At 45.2% G+C, this 20,792-nt stretch overlaps 1 protein-coding gene across 1 annotated transcript; it reads left to right on the top strand.

Annotated features, from left to right (window-relative positions):
- Nucleotides 1-433: 433 nt before the first annotated feature.
- On the top strand, nt 434-19,527 carry LOC146208435 (uncharacterized). Its single transcript, XM_084593717.1, has 5 exons — nt 434-638; nt 2,743-2,894; nt 5,039-5,121; nt 14,569-14,646; nt 19,364-19,527. Exons 1-5 carry the CDS (start codon nt 549-551, stop codon nt 19,501-19,503), a joined length of 543 nt encoding a protein of 180 aa, XP_084449843.1. The 5' UTR covers nt 434-548; the 3' UTR covers nt 19,504-19,527.
- Nucleotides 19,528-20,792: the final 1,265 nt, after the last annotated feature.

The raw sequence follows: 20,792 nt of genomic DNA, 5'->3' as shown, positions 1-20,792 counted from the left end.
CATTATCTGGTGACGGCTATGATCAAAAATGATGATGCTACCGGAAAGTGGTTCACAAGCGGACCTTTTTCCTGTGGTCAGCCATGTTTGGCTTCGCCTTCTTTCTGCATGTACGCGCTTCTGAGCTAGCTAGGTCAGTTGACTGCGCACTTTAGACGGGGTTCTTGCAGCTAAAACAACAACATAGAGAAAGAGACAGAGAGGTAAATACAGAGAGGTGTCGGGCAGAGAGGTACATACAACCGTTGAACTTCCGGTGAGCTATTTTTTGCCGTCCGACATCCCTTCGATTGCCCGTTGAGCGAAGGCATTTAATGGCGAAGTTCAGCCACTAATAGCCTCTTTGAAATATGAATTATGAATTGAGAAACTTGCTGCTTTCTAAGAAGAGACGTTTAAATATATGGAAATAAATTGGCAACGACCTTCCAGAACGATTCCATGCGGCGAGTGCAACTTCTTCCCCATAGCTTTTCTTTGCTCATAGCCATCTGGTCGCCTATCACGCCCGCTATGCTGTGAATATCCTCACTGCTTTTGGCAAGAGCATGTTTTGCCTTTTGCTCTTTTCACTTTTCGGACCTACCAATGGCAGTTTTGACTACAGTGGAAGGGCTACGTTAGACGATCTTTATTCGGTAAGCAAAATATTCTTTATGCGTGTACGAGAAGTTTTCGCCAAATGCGCTTCATCCCAATCTTATTCTTCTTCTTGTTTCCTTTTAATGGTCCGGATCTGCGGTTACTACCTGTCCTAAGTAGACATATTCGCCTACTACTTCCAGTATTTCGCTACCTAATGTAAACTGCTGCTCCTTGCCGAGGCTGTTGAACATTACCTTAGTCTTCTGCATATTGATTTTCAAGCCTACCTTTCTACTTTTCCTGTCTAGGTCATCAATCATTATTTGCAGTTCATCCCCCGAGTTGCTTAGCAAAGCAATGTCATCAGCAAAGCGCAGATTACTGAGGTATGCTCCATCTACCCTTATTCCTAACTGCTCCCATTACAAGTCTCTGAATACTTCCTCTAAACAAGCTGTGAATAGTGCTGGGGAGATTGTGTCTCCTTGCCTAACACCTTTCGCAGGGGTCAAGTGGATGCAGCTAGCACAGAACCGGGTTAAGTGGAGAAATATGGGAGAGGCCTTCGCCCTGCAGTGGGTATAATCAGGCTGATGATGATGATGATGATGATGATGAGAAGTTTTCGGTTGACCAAAAAGTCTAGTTACTATTTTCATGATCACAGAGACAGAGAAAGGAGAAAAGTACTGAGGGGGACGAAATGAGCGTTCGAATTTTGCTGCCATTTTTAAGCAAAAGCTTCATTACGTAAGATAGTTCGAGCCGTCGATTATCCACGCTTTTCACCTTGCGGGAGATTTAGAGGTCAAACTTCTGTGTTAGGACTGGTGGTCGCCATGTGACTTTGGGGCATAGCCACGTAGGCCACCAGGTGGCCCATGACCTCTGTCAAGGCCAAGATCACGTTAGGTGACGTCAGTGTGACGTGGAAGTAGAGGGTGCTATTGGGACAATATGAGCATAATTAGGAGCCCCCGGGCTCCTGCCTAGGTTCCAACATTGCGCGAGATGGAGGAGTACGAACACCCTGCTACAGTAGTGCGTCGGAACGCGAAGGCACGTCGGAATTACGCCCAGAAAATGCGGCGTGCTGAAGAGGCCGATGAAGAACGCGCTTTACGTTTGGAGAAACGTACAGTGTGTTTAATCCAAATTTGTTAATGAGTGTAGCCATGCACGTCAAGCTTTCGCTTCCCTCCAGGCATAAGGAAAGTTAAACCACCAGCTAATTTTTTTCTTGTAATGTATGAGTCAAGGTAGTTTTGTACAATGATTATTTAACTCCGCGCATAGGCGAAAATTCGCCTTCACTGCTTTTTTATTCATTTTTATACTGCAATATAATTTCACAGTTTCCATCGTGTCACAGAAAGAATACCGGTTTACACAACCAGTGACCATCACTGCACATGGTGCTGCGAAACAAATGACATACCTTTGAATATCTAACCAGATTTTATGATAACCTTTTGATCTGTCATTCCGTCTGCAAACAAACTGCTTTCTGATTAGTAGATCGCGGATGTTTCGATATTTACGTCTCTGTAAAAAAAACAAAACTACTTGGCAATTCAAGACTACATTTCGATACATTAATATGTTGACCTCCTTCAACAGAGTATAGATACCAATAATTATGGTCAATCTCTATCTAGCAACGTTCTTCTGATTTTTTTTTTTGTAACAGGGCAACTAAAGAGGTCAGCTCCATGCATCATACATCATAAGATCAGATGTAGCTCGCATCGCAGAGTGAATCGTAATTTCGCTCAGATAGGCCAAAAGTCGTGCTGCCTCACCAAATAAAAATATTGTTACTATCCCGACACGTACGTTCTTTACTACCACTTTTTGAATGACGAAATTTGACGGAACAGCAGAAACCGCAGTTGTAGGCTACATTGCTACGCTAGCCGTACAAGAAAGCGTGACAAAGGCAAGCTGCAATGGCGTAGATTAAAGAGTGAATTGTTCTAATTTCCATACGATTTATTTGAATGTTTGCGTTTTACCTGGGCGTCTATTATGCAATGATGGCGCAGAAACTGTCGAATCCGATGAATATATATATTATTGTTATTCGATAAAGTTATATGTCTTATTTATCTAGAGGCACGAACGTGGACACATATATAACATTTTGTTTTATTTCAGTTCTTTGTTTCAACGGGGAAAATATATCTCTACAAGAGAAGTTATTCTCGCCTTATAAGTGGCAATGAGCCGCAGTGTATTGTGAATGAGAGAGCCTTCCTGAATTCGACCAATCTAAGTCTTGTTCAAAGATACTCTTATGGCGGTAGAGGGTGAGTCGCTTTCTGTGCACGTAATCTAATTAATGGCTTAGTGGAAGCTACCAAAGCGTTGGTAATCCTCGCAAGTAATCCTGGTCTCCTTGATTGCTTCCAATATTGTATTAATGGCATTTCGCAATCACTTGCTATCGTAACGCGATAAAGAATATATGGGCAAATTCCGCCTTCTACTTAAGAAAACAAATTAGCAGGGGTTCAAGTTCGTCAAGCCAAAGGACAAGCGATACTTCTTTGTGGTTTTGCTGTCAGTTCTCTTTTCGCCGGTGACATTAGCTAGGGCGCTGCTTGAGCGACGCCTTCTGCAGCGCTCTTCGCATGCCTCCGTTCCCAAGTCTGTTCGCGGTAAGCACAGAGCCGCCCGGTAAGCAATGACCGCTAGGCGCCTTTCTGTAGCTATAGGTGGTGAATGGGGCCTATAATGAGACTCGCGTCAGTGCGCATTAAAATATTCCTCGCTATCAGCAGTACCAAAGCTAGAACGCGTGCAGGACTTGGTTGATAGCTTTCGTTTAGCAAGCGACAGGTCGCAAGAAACGAGAAGATACGTACAGTCGAACGTAAGGTCGGATGCATTCTGTACCCGCCGCCCGCGTGCTTTCATGGTTCGCTGTTGTGGAAGCAGAAATGTTTATATACATATTCTCGGTAGTTGTTCCCCATGAGAGTGAGACCTTTTGTGGCGGAGCGGATAGGAATCTCTATATCTATTTTCAGCGGCATAACCTGCGCATTTCCTGTAGTTACTGTGTTGATTTATCTTTCTTCTTAATAGCTCGCCCCAGACCAAGATATGATTCAACTTCTCCGTATCAGCTATATAAATTTGGACTTAGCATGTGGATGAACCAAAATTAATCCGCCTTCTAGACACAACAGTGCATATTTGTTATGGGTGAGCGGCTAAACGAGATCGATTGTGATTATTGCGTGGATGCGTATATAGACCCAACAACTGGTTTGGGTTGGTTTATGGTGTTAAACGGCCTAAAGTGGCTCAGGTGGTGAGATACGACATACGACATAGTGGAGGGCTGCGGGAATTTCGACCTCCTGCGGTTCTTTAACGTGACTGACAACACACAGCACACTGGAACCTTGCTTTTCGCCTCCAACGAGAAGCGACCGCTGCGGCCGGGATTCGATTCCGCAACCTTGGGCACAGTTGTCGAGCGCCCTAACCACTGCGCATAGCGACGGGGCATTTATACTTCAAGCAAAATATCGCAAGTTTAGTCGAAGCCTAGCGCCCTTTCACTTTAATAACTGCCTCCCAAATTATTTTGAAAAAAAAAAAAAGCGATGACACTGATTATTTTCCTCCACTGCATTCTAAGAAACGATTTTCGAGGACACTTAACATATGCCCTGAGTATATGGTGTAACAGCGGGTTGTGTCCTGTCTAATTAGACACATCCTCTTTAGCACACAGTTGCAACATTTTACTTTGTGAAAGACCACTCCAGGTGCCTTTAAACCCGGCTTATTACCCAATCGAGCAGATACAAAGCCTACAAAACAAATCTATAAGGATTTATCACGAAGTTCGTAGTTGAAGGCAAACTCGTCCTGACCCGGGATTCAAACCCGGTACAACCGCCTGTCCGCGGTAGCTGCTCTACCAACTGAGCCAACCTCGCTGGTCAGCAAACAGGTGGCAGGCCGATAGGGAGTTGATCACAACATCGAAGTGGCTACGGTGTTTGTCCAATGTGTTTAGGAGAAATTCCTAAGCTGGAGTAGGTTTCTAATAAAGTAGTGATCGCTCCAGAGCATCCAGCCGAACGCAGCCACAAGACTTCAATGTGTAATTGCTTCCTTGCTATAGAGGCTTTGGCTTTAAGTTAACTTTCACGTATATCTTTTCTCTATGCATTTCATATTCGCGAGTTTCCTACTAGTGTGAACGGGCGGATAGACGAGAAAAAAATTGCATTAAAAAATAGAAAAAACATTGCCATTTGATGCTTTTCTTTTAATTCCATATTTTAAACGTTCTTCTGGTCACTTTCTTCTAATGCGCAACACAGTGTGCCATGAGGGTGTAGCCGACAAACGCTGAAAAGAAGCAAGCGTAATTGCTTTTGCTCCTTCTGCTATCTGCCGACACTAGGTCTTCTTGGTAATTGCATTACAGCGTGTACTACTTCGTAAGTGCCACGCTGTCAGCCGCGGAACTTTCGGATCACGCCCCTATAATCGAAGCCACAGGCCCAAGAGGTGAGCTGAAACGTCGCGCAAAGTTTCTCTCTCTCTCTAAATATAAAGTTGGAAACATTTTTGTTTATAAAATGATACTTTTCTGTATAAACATTTTGCAATCTATGCTACTCTCGACTACAATAGCGATTTATTAGGAGATGGACCAAAGGTTGTTTCTTGGTTATGCTTGTCTAGAATCCCTTCTAGACAAGCATAACCAAGAAACAACCTTTGGTCCATCTCCTAATAAATCGCTATTGTAGTCGAGAGTAGCATAGATTGCAAAATGCATAGCATAGATTGCATTCCCATCCGCTGGAGCTCATAAGAATATAATGAAAATATTTCGGTCATATTGCGCAAGATATGGTAAGGTGTGTCAGGCGCTGCTGTTTGCTACACAGTATTCTACTGCAGGGAAGCATGCAAGTAGGAACTTGATAATTGCTTTGAATGACTGATCGTATCCACTTTGTTCTCTATAGATGAAAGTCATATTGTATACCACCGAGTTCGTTAGCTTAGATTCATACATTTTCTCTGTAATAATAAACAGTGGCTGAAAATGACACGGTCGGGCCGCGGACGATGTCCTGATGTGTTTCAACAGCAGAAGAGGGAGTACAGCAAAGAAATTAAGTCTGCTGGGGTGGGATCAGATCGGCCCTAAAACGGCTTGGTTTCGCTAATGAAATTGTGGTTGAAACGACAAGTTTTTGGAGTTTTGGTACTAAGAAAACCTAACAGATTTTGAGTACAATAGCACAGTAATCGCTTTTTATGCCGTCTTGCAGTAAAAAGTAAGACGCCGAATAGTTTATTTTGCTGCAAAGTTTACAGGGTTATAGATTTTCATAACCTCAGTTTCAACACAAATAAGTTTCCTTAACTGGGCTGTAGTATATCTTACCTTTCAGCATCGCGACATTATCTTGGAGCAAGCATATTTTCTTGCTGAATAGTTTGCATCATAGAAACCATAAATGGTCGTAAAGTTCCGCTCATGGAAGCAGGTAAGACACAGTGGTACGTTTCAACCATAAATGTTCCCCTTTTTGGTAATCCCTTCGGTTAGATTTTGAACCAGAAAGAAAAGGGTAGTTTAGACAAGTTATCAGGAGTACGTACAATAAAAAAAAAGGAAATAATGAAAATTTACAAGAAACGATGACTATGAGCAAAAATTTAAAGCGCATATTGTATTATCGCAATTCCGATGGTGCTTTCTATTCAGTAATATTCGATACACTATGCATCATTGGCCAATCGCAGCTTGTGTTCAGTGGCCTATGCGCCAGTACTGCCTAGCATTATTTTCCTATTTCCTAATGCTTTCATGCACACCTACACAAATAGACATGAAGCTGGGACTAAATAACAACGTTTTATGCCGTATGACAATTTTCGAAATGAAAAGATATTAGAGGCGATTCAGTCATTATTATTATTATTATTATTATTATTATTATTTTTATTAATGTTATTCAAAGTTGCTGAACCGAATGTCGAGCGTTAGCTCAAATCGTTCGAGCGTGGGTATCATAGGACAAATCATGGGTTTTAATCTGCGCTGGAACCACGTGCGTTCGCCGTCTTCACATACGTATGTCCGAATGGATTGTCTGCTATTCTTGATGGAAGCCGGCGGTGGCTGTCTTGCTTATGACAAGTATTTCGGGCGTTGGCTGCTGGGGTTAAGCACGACCGGACAAGTACATAGAGCACGCAAACTCGTTAAGCATGGTCATACACCGTTTGTTGTGGTTCAACTCCTCCATGGCTGTCTGCGAGCGTCATGGAAACGCACCCGAAGCCATCGTTCCAGCGCGCTACCCCAACACAGCTACCCGTGAAACTCAAGCAACGGGTCTGGACCCGAAGGTGCCGAGATCATTTTAAAGGGGGTGGCCCCAGAAGGAGAGCCAGATGGCAGCGGTGGTGGTGGGAAAAAAAGTAGGTACAGGACTGGAAGGCTGTGCTCAATTGTCCGGCATTGTTGTAAATTTGTGAAGAGATACATCGATGTACACGAAAGACGTTTGACATACGTGTGAAGAAGAAGAAGAAGAACAAGAAGAAGCAGATGTGCGAAGTAGAAAAAGAGGCGAACTACAACTAGAGACCCACTTTCTGCTCACGCACACACAAGACTGAATTCCATTACAGCTAAGGCTCGAAGCTGTGACGGTGATCTTTCACGACGGCAATGGCATCTGTGGTGCGAGCAGTTCTCCACACACTCATCGAATGCTTATCTCTGGCGAACTTTCCATACCACGGAGCACGGTTGTCGTCGTCCTGATGCAGCGGCCACAGCATGCTCTGCAGTAGTTTCGTCTCCGGACGATTTTGCAAGACAAGCAGCGCTCAACTTTTTCCCCTAATACGATGTGTTGTCTGTACTAGTTATAAGAATTTACATGTCGGGCGTACCAGACCATATAGATAAGCTGCCACCTGCTGCCGACAACGAGATAATAGCGAGCCCATTCTCCATGCCCCAAATGCTTGCAGATATAGATGATGCCAACAGAAAGACAGCGCCAGGTCCGGGACTCCATTACGTGCGAGGGTTACAAGAACCTGAGTTGAGATACTCTTCCTCAACTCGTTGACACCATAAACAGGTTAAGGCTGACGGCGATGTGCCAGACAGCTGGAAATAGTCTATTGTGATCCTTATTCCAAAGCCAAGAAAACGCCAACAGACCTTAGCAAATTTCAACCTATATCCTTAACGCTAACAATTTGCAAGCCTGCTGAGAAAATGCTCGCCAAACGAATCTCGTGCTGGCTTGTACATCACGGTTTCTACCACACGGCCCAAATTGGCTTTTGACCATCTATAGGAATACAGGATGGGATGGCTGTTTTGGCGTCCTCAGTGTTATCATCCACACGCAGCCACAATATACGCATCGTCCTCGCCATGGACGTCGAAAAGGCTAATGATAATGATATGAGAAATCGAGGCCTTGACTCCTGTTACACATACGTCACCTCCTGCACAGGCAACAATAGCTATGATACAGGCTGTTGTCCGCCAAGAATTCGCTAATGTGGGCCTCGTTTCAAATCCTGCCCCACCACAGCCAATCCCAGTGGTTGCTGCTGCTGCCACAACCCCGCCCTACACACCGCGCTACCCTACCCGCAATCCTGCAGAGTGGCGCACATCTGACGATAGTCCTATTTGCTTCGTCTGCTGTCGAGCTGGCCATACGTCCCGCTATTGCCGCAGCCGTCCGGCTCCCCCCTCTCAACCCTATTACAGCCCTGTCCGCCATAACTATTATGCACCACGACGCGTTTCTGTCACCCCAGCACATCTTCGTACTGAGAACACAGAGCAAGACCGTCGTCCTAGCCGTTCTCCATTGCCTCAAGGCCACCATTCCCGATCACCTACTCGTCGCCGCAGCTTGTCCCCAACGTACCAAGGCACCTACTCGGGAAACTAGGCAACGCAGCGCCCGGACGTGATGCTGCGTTACCAACCCGGACAGCCAACTGTGTTTCGACCATTGCACCACGCCGCAACCTGATCAATGTCCTCGTAGATCGAGTCCCTGTGCCCGCTCTAATTGACACTGGAGCCCATATTTCAGTTCTTAGTTCGTCGTTCCGCCAGTGCCTCAAAAATGTTCTTACGCCCGCTAACACCTCTACAGTTCGTGTTGCTGATGGAAACACTGCTGCCATCATCGGAATGTGCACTGCACGCGTTAGCATCGCCGGCCACCACGTCCCCGTGCTCTTCGCCGTCCTTACTACTAGTCCTCAAGACGTGATTTTAGGCCTAGACTTTTTAACAGCCCATTCCGCTCTCATTGACTGTTCCTCCGGACTTCTGCGCCTAGCCCTGCCCTATTGTGTTGACGACCACAGTGCTGACCAATCTCAGCCTCGCCTCCGCTCCAGTACATTTACTCGGCTACCTCCCGAGGCGGCAGTATACGTGCCCATGTCATCTTTTCCCTCCATTCCTGACGGTGACTACGTTGTCAACCCCATCACCGACGTCACTCTACAGTGTAACATCGTCCTACCTCATAACATTGTACACGTCGAGAATAACCTCACCTACATTCCCGTACTCAACTTCAGCATGTCTTCACAAGTTCTCCCGGAGGGCATTTTCCTTGCCGAGCTGTCGCCTTTGTCCAGCTTTACTATTTCTGCAGTGCTATCCGACCGTCACGCCGACGTACCTGCACAACCTGTCCCATCACTTAGTCCGGAGGACCGCATCTCAGCCATGGTTGCCTTTGACCTGCGTCCCGAATATGCCAGCGTCCTTGCCGGCCTTTTGCGGTCATAAAGCGATATTTTTGATTGCGGTCACGGATTCCTGGGCCAAACGTCCGTCGTCACACATCGTATTGATACTGGAGATGCCCGACCTATTCATCGACGGCCTTACAGAGTTGCTCTTTCCGAACGCAGGATCATTCAGGAAGAAGTAGAGAAAATGTTGGCAAGCAACATTATTGAGCCGTCGAGCAGCCCCTGGGCGTCTCCGGTAGTACTCGTCAAAAAGAAAGATAAGAGCTGGAGGTTTTGCGTTGATTATCGACACCTAAACAAGATAACAAAGAAAGACGTGTACCCTCTTCCAAGGATCGATGACGCTCTCGACTGCCTGCATGGTGCTAACTACTTTTCCTCCATCGATCTCCGTTCTGGATATTGGCAGATCTCTGTTGACGAAAGAGATCGTGAAAAGACGGCTTTTGTCACCCCAGATGGCCTCTACCAATTCAAGGTGATGCCTTTCGGCTTATGTAATGCCCCTGCGACATTCGAGCGTATGATGGACTCCCTATTACGCGGGCTCAAATGTACCACATGTCTGTGCTACCTCGATGACGTCATCGTATTTTCATCAACTTTTGAAGACCACCTCCATCGTGTTTCGGCTATCCTTGGCGTCTTCCGACGAGCTGGCCTTCAGTTGAACTCCAAGAAGTGTACCTTTGGTCGCCGGGAACTCAAGGTCCTAGGACATTTAGTCAACACCCATGGCATCCAGCCGGACCCCGACAAAATTTGCGCTGTAAGGGATTTCCCTAAACCGAAATCTAGCAGCGACGTGCGTAGCTTCCTCGGACTTTGATCATATTTCCGGCGATTTGTACCAAATTTCGCAGAAATAGCCCGTCCGCTCACGCAGCTTCTGAAAAAAGAGGTCTCCTTTACCTGGGGCCACGAACAATCGGCCGCCTTCGTCGCTCTTATTGCCCACCTCACCGGTCCGCCAGTGTTGGCTCACTTTAATCCGTCAGCGCCCACAGAAGTACGCACCGACGCAAGTGGTCATGGAATTGGTGCCGTTCTCGCACAACGTCAGCTCGGGTTACCTCGCGTCATCGCCTATGCCAGCCGACTCCTCTCTGCGGCCGAACAAAATTATTCCATCACTGAACGTGAGTGCTTAGCCCTAGTTTGGGCCATTACAAAGTTCCACCCTTACTTGTATGGGCGGCCATTCACAGTAGTCACTGACCACCACGCACTGTGATGGCTTTCTACACTCAAAGACCCTACTGGCCGCCTTGGACGTTGGGCCTTGCGCCTTCAGGAGTACAATTTTTCAGTAGTTTATAAGTCTGGCCAGTTGCATCGAGACGCCGATTGCCTGTACCGTCATCCAGTCGACCCGCCAAGCCAACCTGAATGTGACAATGACGCTTGCGTGCTCTCTATTTCTGATTTCTCCAACATTCGCCATGAGCAACGCCAGGACCCTCAGCTTCGCGAAATTATCAATCACCTCAGCGCCGATCGCCATGACCCTTCCCTTCGTTTGTTTGTGCTCCACGACGGCACCTTATACCGGCACAATATGCGACCTGATGGCCCCGACCTTCTACTAGTAGTCCCTCAGCACCTACGCTCAGCCGTCCTTCAACAGCTTCACGACGTTCCTACGGCGGGTCATCTAAGCGTCTCTCGCACATACGACAGTGTGCGTCGTCGGTTCTTTTGGCCAGGCCTATATGGCGCAGTCCGCCGCTACGTAGCTGCTTGTGACCGCTGTCAACGCCGGAAAAAGCCATCAGTTTTACCAGCTGGACTTCTGCAGCCAATCGACATCCCCATAGACCCATTTTCTCGAGTGGGTCTGGATCTTCTAGGGCCTTTTCCACTGTCCGCATCGGGGAACAAATGGATTGCGGTGGCCACTGATTACACCACACGCTACGCGGTCACACGAGCAATACCAACCAGTTGTGCAACTGATGTCGCTGCTTTCCTCCTCAACGAAGTTATACTCGTCCATGGAGCTCCCCGCCAACTGCTTACCGACCGTGGCCGTTGTTTTCTGGCTCGTATAGTCGACGAGATCCTACGGCTGTGCAACGTTCGTCATTCTTTCACGACTGCCTACCATCCACAGACGAACGGGCTTACCGAACGCCTTAACCGGACACTGACTGACATGCTGTCTATGTACGTTTCTGATGACCACCGTGTCTGGGACATAACGCTGCCATTTGTGACATTCGCTTACAATTCGTCGCCTTACGACACTACCGGTTACTCCCCCTTCTATCTTCTATACGGCCGTGAACCTCTGCTTCCTTTTGACAGCCTGCTCCCGTCTGTCACCACTGCCAGCTCATATGCTCATGACGCCATAGCCCGAGCTGATGCTGCCCGCGTTGTTGCTCGCAACCGACTCGCAGCCTCTCAACACTCCCAGAAACGTCGCTATGATTCCTGTCATCGCAACACCGAGTATTCTTGCGGCTCTCTCGTGTTGCTTTGGACTCCAGCTCGCCGCGTTGGCCTTTCGGAAAAACTTTTGCCCCGGTATACAGGACCCTACCGTATTTTACGTCAAGTGACACCAGTGACATACGAAATTGCGCCCTTGCATCCCGTCCGCCATGCCTCTACACCACACACCGAGACGGTCCTGTTGCACGCATAAAACCGTACTACATGGACCCTGGTTTGGACGCTAGTACGCACCGGGACGGTGCTTTTCAGCCGGCGGGGTAGTGTCACATTAGGCGGTGCATACGCATAAGGAAAGAAGAAGAAGACTCTCGTGAGTTGGAGCGAAGACGACGTTCAACAGCGTCGGCTGGTGCCTACAGAGAACGTCTGTTTGAAAGCCTTGTCTTCGGTGTCCGCCCTCTGCTACAAGCTGAACTACCCCGTAACATTATGTCATGATACCATTGTTGGCTCAATTGACATGCTCCACTCACCTCTTTACGCAATTTTGTAAAATCTTTCCTTGAAGGCAGCCAATTTGCAATACATCTCACAAGGCGATTCCATAGAATCTTCCGTCTCTTTTTTTGGCGTACCACAGGGATCAGGGTTGTCACCAAATTTAATATTGCATTTATCTTCCTTTCATGGCGGTTACATGAAGTTCCTGATGTTTAATTTTTAATATACGCTGGTGACATGACGGTGTGGATTGCACACAACGCCTACATACTCAATCCGCTGCCCTGAAATCAGCTTTAGAAATTACGTCTACATATGATTCTTTCACAGGGCTGATACTTTCTGCCAGTACAACTACGTTCACGTCAGTCGCCAACCACTGGCGGCGCCGTAAACTGGCTGCAACACCTATTCGTCTACATTTATCCAGGAACCCACTTCAGGAAAGTACAACAGTAAAAATATTGGATTAAAAATTCATGAGTCAGGAACTGCAACTACATGCTTGTCTCGCGCTAAATAACAGGTGTTACACACTCCGGATGTGACTATACGTAATGGTCCAAAAACGGGCGGCACCCGCTCAGATGTTGCACGACAGTTGGCGCGGGCAGTTGTGCATCCGCGCCTTGTTTATCAATCACAATTTCAACATTTGAATAGGCACAGTGGGATCGGCTTGAAGCTATAAATCGAGAGGTAATACAGGTCATTACATGCCTTCCTCGTATCACACCAATCTTGGCGTTCCAAGAAAACGTACAGCTGAACATCAGATGAACCAGTGCAGCAACGACGTGTTGCTCGAAGGCTTAAGGCCACCCTCTCTCATGCAACGTGCGCTATGAGGGCTTATGCTTCATCACATTCAAGTCTATCACCGCCACTGCCAGTTCTTCCTTCTTGGCGTTTTGTACAGCTGAGTGATAACAAGCCAACTGATTCATGACGACCGAGAACACAGGAATCGGCGTCGTCACTTCGCCACCGAATTATGGAACAAGACGCCCGTTTGCCACACGGTTCCATCATAATTTGCGTCGACGCAAGCATCCAAGCCTGCGAAGTGACAACTGCAGTTTACTGCCCTAGCAAGTCTTCATTGAACAAGACATCAACGTTTCAATTGCCGGAACCTCCATATTCATTTTGTGCGGAACAGCTTGCAGTGCAAGTGGTGCTTCGCTCTGTGACTGCAGTTACCATGCTTCCCACGGTTCCTATTGTCATACGAACAGATTCCGTCTAGATGACAAAGGTACTTTGACGTGTCAGTAGCAGCACATAAATCAGCCAAAATATATAGTCTAGCGGCACGCATACCGCAGCCAATTCGGATTGAATGGATTCCGCATGACCTTCTAAGTTCTCCAAACCGTGGGGATTCTGCGACCCTCATTTCCACTTCAACCCCGTCTCACCAACGCTCTTAAAATTGGTTAATGCTACCCTCCTTTTAGCAAGAAAGGAGCACCACCGACGCCATACAGGTGCTCTCATATCTCCGCGTACGGTAAGCCTCCCCTGCGTTCTAACCCCTGCAGAGGAGGTGGCGCTTCGGAGTAAGTATTCGAGTTGGGGTGGCACTAACACCTGCAGCGGCACGAAAGTGGCCTCAAGTGGCCTCAATATACATACATACATACATATATATATATATATATATATATATATATATATATATATATATATATATATATATATATATATATATATATATATATATCACCAAAGGTTTGAAAACAGAACGGTGGATTTACTTCGACGTTTCGACTGGGGTCCAGTATATATATATATATATATATATGTATATATATATATATATATATATATATATATATATATATATATATATATATATATATATATGTGTGTGTTTGTGTGTGTGTGTGTGTGTGTGTGTTTCTTTTCAGTTTTTTGCGCCTTAACATTGTTTGCAGTAATGTGTACTATGCACAAATAGCAAATGCTTTATCTAGAGGTTTTTATTTATGATAGTATATCGCTAATCCTCAAGTTACTCATTTTAATATAACAGCTTGAGGGGCAGGTTGGTGCTGCATAGTATCAAGAAATGTGATTGTGTTTGTTGCGCCACATTTCTGGATATTACTCATTTTAGTCCAGTCATTTCTGCTGGCATGATACTGTGACAAGTGCAGCTACAAGTGTTTTCTACGTCAAGGGTGGAGAGATAAAACTCGTTCAAGTTGTTTTCTTTGGTGGAGCTGTAACGCTGTTGACAAGAATCGTTTATTTTTCTTTCTCTTACAAAAGGTAAACGGAGGAATTACTTTTTTCAATACTACGACGCTGAAGGAAGATGTGCCGTCATTACGTTCTCCGATAACACCTGTAAGCATTAATCGACAACACTAAAACTCTAAAGGGAGGAGCGACTATAGCGTGCACGCAACATCCCTTGACATAAGAAATGCAGCGTATGCATGCGGATGCTTAAATACACTCATAGTAAATCCTATATAGAAGAAATGTTCACTGGGCATCATATCTGCGAGGCTGAAATTATATTATTCACACAAGCCAGGTACCCTGGGCACTACAGCTTTTCCAACACGGTCTGGTGGATATATTATATGAAACAGCTTCTTTTAGTGTACTCGTCTATCGTGACTTCAACGTGGTCTTGTACCGTCTTTGCCAAAAGTAACCAGGCTGCGTGCTCCGCTTCTAAGTCTCGTAGTAGAGAATTCTTACATCTGAAGCTCTAAGCATATGCAAAGGAAAGGCGAGTTCCTGCCTTGTATTTTTAACAAGTTCTGATACTGTGGGATTCCATGTTTACTTTAGAATTCAAGCGAGAAGCAAAACATGCAGCCTGGTTACTTTTTGCAAAGAGAGATCTTAGCTCCATTGTTTTTTTCTGCACGCCATCTCCTCCACCGAAGTATGTTGAAGAAGAATAAACATGATTATTTTCTTTACGCATCTTCTGTCAAAACAGAGTTAAAGAAAACTATTTGAATTATCAATGGGCATATTGCATGATGTTATAATCGATGCAAATCGTAATTTATGGCGCTGTTGCCTATATGAGAAAACTGAACTTCGCAAAGTGATAGCTAAACCTGGCCTATGAAACACATATGCATATACTAGATTTAGAAAAATTTAATCAGAACCTAATTTATGGTTCTCTTTCAACGCTAGGCATGTAACTGAATATAGCGAAAAGAGCGGCGGTCACTCTATTTGATGAATCACATGGTTATTAAATACTACTGCAATAAAAGGTAGAAAGCTCAATCGCTGTTAAATTAGAAAACACGAATGTTTCGCAATTTTAATACTTTCAAACAAATTTTTTCCCATTCCCAGCGCTTTTATCATTATTTTCAATGACCATAAACATGTAAATCGTAGATTAAATCTCGTGCTTAAGAATAGCGTAGAAGCATAGCAAAAGAGGTTGAGGCGTTACTTGACCCTGTTTTGGTGAATGAAGCGTTCCGACCCCAGTGATAAATATATTGGTCAAGGGAAACAGATGCTCATGAAAGAGGACACCTAGGAAGTTAAGCTGGTGCATTACACTGCGTTTTATGGCAATGGGGAACTGAGGCGAACACGCGTCAAACGCATGTGTATAAAAGATGGATGAGTTTGAACTCTGCTAACCCTAGTTAGGCGGAGCGAAAGCGTTGTTTTGCTTGGTTTTCCTTTGGTTGGGCTCCAGTTTGGACAAGGGCAGACATGGCTTCGCAGTGATTATATTGTCGAGACAAGGATTCGGCGACTGCGTCACCTACATAGAAAACATGTGATGCTGTATCTGCCGTGAAAGGTCAAGGGTCACAGGCCGAGGTCAAATGTCCAGTGGTGGTACACCATAGGTGGTGTTATGATAAGCTATATAGTCGAACTGTGACCTCTGGCTCGTTGAAGGTCAATCGCCCTGCCGGGTTGACCTCTGCTGATACATGGCGCAGTGAAACTCTCGCTCCGAAATATCAGAGTACACGAGGAGCGGACCATCTAGGGCAGGGGTAGGCGCCTGGAACCTGCACGTTACAGTGAAACTTCACTTGAACGAACTTCCAGGGGCCTTAGGAAAAAGTTCGCTGAACCGAAATTTTGCAGCACTTTTGAACTTAGGACTGCAGTGGTCTTGGCCTCAGTCACTGTGTGCAAGCTCCCGTGAACCTCGTCAGGCGTAGCGGTCTGCTGGGCAGCAGAGGCATTAATTTCCTCCAACCAGATCATTCCTCTCGCAGGTCACAATTAACCAGCATGTATACGCCCGCCTTTCTTGGAGCTAAGGAGCTTTGTAGGGCTCAAGTTGTGGCTATGGGTGGCTATGACTGTCGATCCAATTAAGCATGCAAAGATAACTGGATACAAGCTTGTTTAGATAGCCAGTTAGGCTTAGAGCTAAATGACGGCCAGCTTTCGTCACGCGCTAATAAAATATGTTTCTCAAAATATTCAGTACAAAGGTGCACGTTGTTCTGGTTGAAATACTCAGTATGGCGTGGGAAACACAGGATGACGTTATAGAAAATGTTCGTAAAACTGAAATAAGCAACAATTGAAGTTCGTTAAAATGAAGGGCGTTTGCATAGCGTTCAATGGAACTTCGGCGGGGGAAATTAATAAAGTTCGCACTACTGAATACTTCACTTAAGTGACGTTCGTTCAAGTGGAATTTTACTGTATCATGTTCATGACGCCTAAATTATCGGAATATTAACTGCTACGGAATCTAGCACCTTTGTGCTATTTTCAAACACACGTGATAAATGACTTCTTAGAGCACTACTTGCCTGAAATTCTGCTCTAAATTAATATTTCATGAAAATGGGAAGAATGCAATAACAACGCGGTAGATACCAGGCAGAGAGAGTATTTTTTAATGATTTATCATTCTGCGCAATTGGCAGCCTAAAAACACGTTGCTAATTACAAACAGCGACAACAATTATTGCCACAACGTATTTTTGAGGCCTTTTTAAGGGTGCACTGCACACAAGAGAGACTGTGTTTCAGAATGGAGCTCTGGGTAATCAATAATGGGCTGGCTTTGCAAATATGCTTCTTAAAGAAAGAGCACTAGCGCTCTTTCTGTAGCGGAAGCTTCCGCTACAGAAGGTCTAGTAGTGCCATTTCTTACAGCAAAATGCAAGGTTTTGGCAAAATTAGCTCAGCTGCAGAATCTTGGCTTCAATATCACGGCTTTATATTCGCGGCATGCAATGCTAATTTAGTTTGACAAGGGAGCAAATGGACCGCTCGATACAGGTATTTAATGAGGCACTGCAAAAATATGGTTCTGACAGAAGCCCAGAGTCGCACAGTGATTTGCGTTATCAAAGGCAATAAACCTGCGGCGAAAGGTGAACCCGGAAATAATTTGTGCAGCAGCTTTCGCTTTACGAAAAACGCCTACCGTTTATAAACATTCTTTATATTTGGTTCAGGCAATGTGCGCTGGTCCTTAACAACTGCAATTTTATTATTCCCCAATTTTTGTACCACTGACCTTTAGAAAGGCAAAACTTCCTCTATTTTGGCAAACGTTTTCAAATTAGTTTGTCTGCTTCAAACATTTTGATCCTTGATGAAATCTTGTCAACCGCGAAGCAGATGTTTGATTTCGCCGATGAGAATTGATCACTTAATGCCATTAATGCATGTCTCGGAATCTGCAGCACATATCGCGCACGCCCGCCCGCCCGCTTACGCACGCACGCACGCACGCACACACGCACGCGCGCGCGCACACACACACACACACACACACACACACACACACACACACACACACACACACACACACACACACACACACACACACACACACACACACACACACACACACACACACACACACACACACACACACACACACACACACACACACACACACACACACACACACACACACACACACACACACACACACACACACACACACACACACACACACACACACACACACACACACACACACACACACACACACACACACACACACACACACACACACACACACACACACACACACACACACACACACACACACACACACACACACACACACACACACACACACACACACACCGCGTAAACGTGACGGACAGTTTTGCTTCACTGTTATCGTCATGCACTTAGCGAGCACGGTCACGACATATAGCTTTACAACGCCTTACTAAGGCTGCATATCGCATGTAATATAGAGACAAAATTAGCCGGCGCCTCATAGTAATTTGACTGTACGCTGTCTGGGGTAACTTAAACATTTGTTAGCTTCGGAAGCATCAATATTTTTCATCGGTACTTTCTATTCGTTTCTCGTCTTCTCCTCATTATAACCACCTATGAAAAAAGGAAAAGGAATTGTGAAATAACGTTTTGAAAGCTAATTTGCGTTGATGTATCCTGTTTTCTTTTTGTTTTAAATGATATGCGTCTGGTAGAATAAAGTGCCGAAATTTTACGCAGGAACAGTTGAGGAAAAAACATTCAGGTGGTCACAAAAGTAGAAGAGATATGGGCAAGTTGGTACGGTGACATGATGAATAAACAGCGCCAAAGACGAGGACGAAGAACAAGAAGAAAACAGGACGGGCGCTGACTCGCAACGGAAGTTTATTGAATAAAACAGAATAAAAACACTAGACAAGCCGCACTAAACCACACATTAAACAAATACCGTCGTTATGACGGGGTCGTCTTGATTTGGTATTTGTTCACTATATGGTTTAGTACGATTTGGCTTGGATTTTTATTCTGTGTGTTATTCAACAGACTTATTGCGAGTCACTCGTCCTGTTTGCTTCTTGCTCTTCGTCCTCGTCTTTTGAGCTATTTATTCCTCATGTCGCAAAAATGTTGAGAAAAGAGTTCATCAGTTTCCATGCCTTACCTCATAATAATCGCAGGCTAACACCGCGAGTACCTTAGAACAACCTCTATATCTGTCTTTTTTATTCTCTATGTCATTAAGTTGGACGACTAGATTTTATGCAATGCGGATGTTACAAAATACGTCTACACTATATGACATGTTTATAAATAGTTACAAATGGTATCTTGTGTCTTTTATTTCCAGGTAGTATAAAATGTGAACTTCATATCTGGGAAGAGAAGGTGAAGGATGGGCCTTCAGAAAACTGTGAACGAGAATATAAATTCCTGTGTCCAAAGCAAAAAGCATACAAAGTTTTTAATGATAAAGAGTGCATGCCTTAATAAATAAACAATCCATTGTAAATATGTTAATTTTCAAATTTTGTCATTATTACAAAATAAAGCTCACAACATAGAACTCTCCCGAGTATGACGAAAAATGTGTTTTGTTCAGTCGTTCAGTCGTATCCGACTCTTCGTGACCCTATGGACCATGTCACGCCACGCTTTCCGTTCTCTCACTATCTTCCTAACATCACATAACTTCATCTGCAGTGCCTCGAGGATGCCACCTAACCATCGCGTTCGCTGCCTACCCCTTCTCCGGCGACCCTCAACCTTTCCCAACATCAAATCTTTCTCCAGCGACTCCTCTCTTCTCATCAAATGACCAAAGTTGCTGAGCTTTAACTTTAGAATTTGACCCTCCAATGAGCATCGACTGATTTGATCTTCTGGCAGTCCAAGAAACTCTCAAGAGTCTTCGCCAGCACCACAATTCAAAGGCGTCAATTCTTCGGCGGTCAGCCTTTTTCACAGTCCAACTCTCGCATCCATACAGCACAATTGGAAAGACCATAGCACGAGTTATACGGATCTTGGTTGGCAGACTAATGTCTCTGCTCTTAACTAGGCGGTCAAGGCTAACCATTGCTCTCTTTAGAAGCAGGCGTCTCCTAATTTCATGGCTGCAGTCTCCTTCCGAGGTAATCTTGGAGCCCAAGCAGAGAAAATCTGTCACAGCTTCCACTTCTTGTCCATTTATGCTCCAGGACTTAATAGGGCAAGACGCCATGATCTTTGTCTTTTTAATGTTCAGTTTAAGCCCAAACTTCTCACTCTCTTCTTGTATGCGCATCAGAAGTCTCTTGAGTTCCACTTCACTTTCTGCCATTAAAGTGGTATCATCCGCATATCTAAGGTTGTTAATACGTTTTCCAGCAATCTTCACTCCAGCTGAAGACTCGTCCAGACCGGCCTTCCTCATTATGCACTCTGCATATAGGTTAAATTGGCAGGGCGACAGTACGCAGCCTTGCCTCACTCCTTTCTCAATCGGAAACCAATCAGTAAGACCATGCCCAGTTCTGACTGTGGCCTCTTGTCCTTCATACAGGTTCCTGAGGAGACAGATGAGGTGAACTGGAACTCCCATCTCTTGGAGAGCTTGCCACAATCTGCTGTGATCTACGCAGTCAAACGCTTTCGCATAATCAATAAAGCAGAAGTAGATGGGTTTCTGGAACTCTCTTGCTTTTTCTATAATCCAGCGAAGGTTGGCAATTTGGTCTCTAGTTCCTCTGCCCTTGCGAAACCCAGCTTGCACGTCCGGAATCTCCCGATCCACATAC

This window comes from Amblyomma maculatum, chromosome 1 (genome assembly GCF_055883805.1).
Source record: "Amblyomma maculatum isolate TAMU_Amacu chromosome 1, ASM5588380v1, whole genome shotgun sequence".
Classification (NCBI taxonomy): Eukaryota; Metazoa; Arthropoda; class Arachnida; order Ixodida; family Ixodidae; genus Amblyomma; species Amblyomma maculatum.
Note: the sequence above shows the minus strand (reverse complement) of the source record. Positions and strands in the feature narration are given on the sequence as shown.

Bases quoted from the DNA above. Each gene is read 5' to 3' on its own strand.
- LOC146208435 (XM_084593717.1), top strand. From the start codon at position 549: ATGTTTTGCCTTTTGCTCTTTTCACTTTTCGGACCTACCAATGGCAGT. The intron at 5,122-14,568 runs GTGAGCTGAAAC...CTCTTACAAAAG, and splicing joins CGAAGCCACAGGCCCAAGAG to GTAAACGGAGGAATTACTTT. The intron at 14,647-19,363 runs GTAAGCATTAAT...TTTTATTTCCAG, and splicing joins TACGTTCTCCGATAACACCT to GTAGTATAAAATGTGAACTT.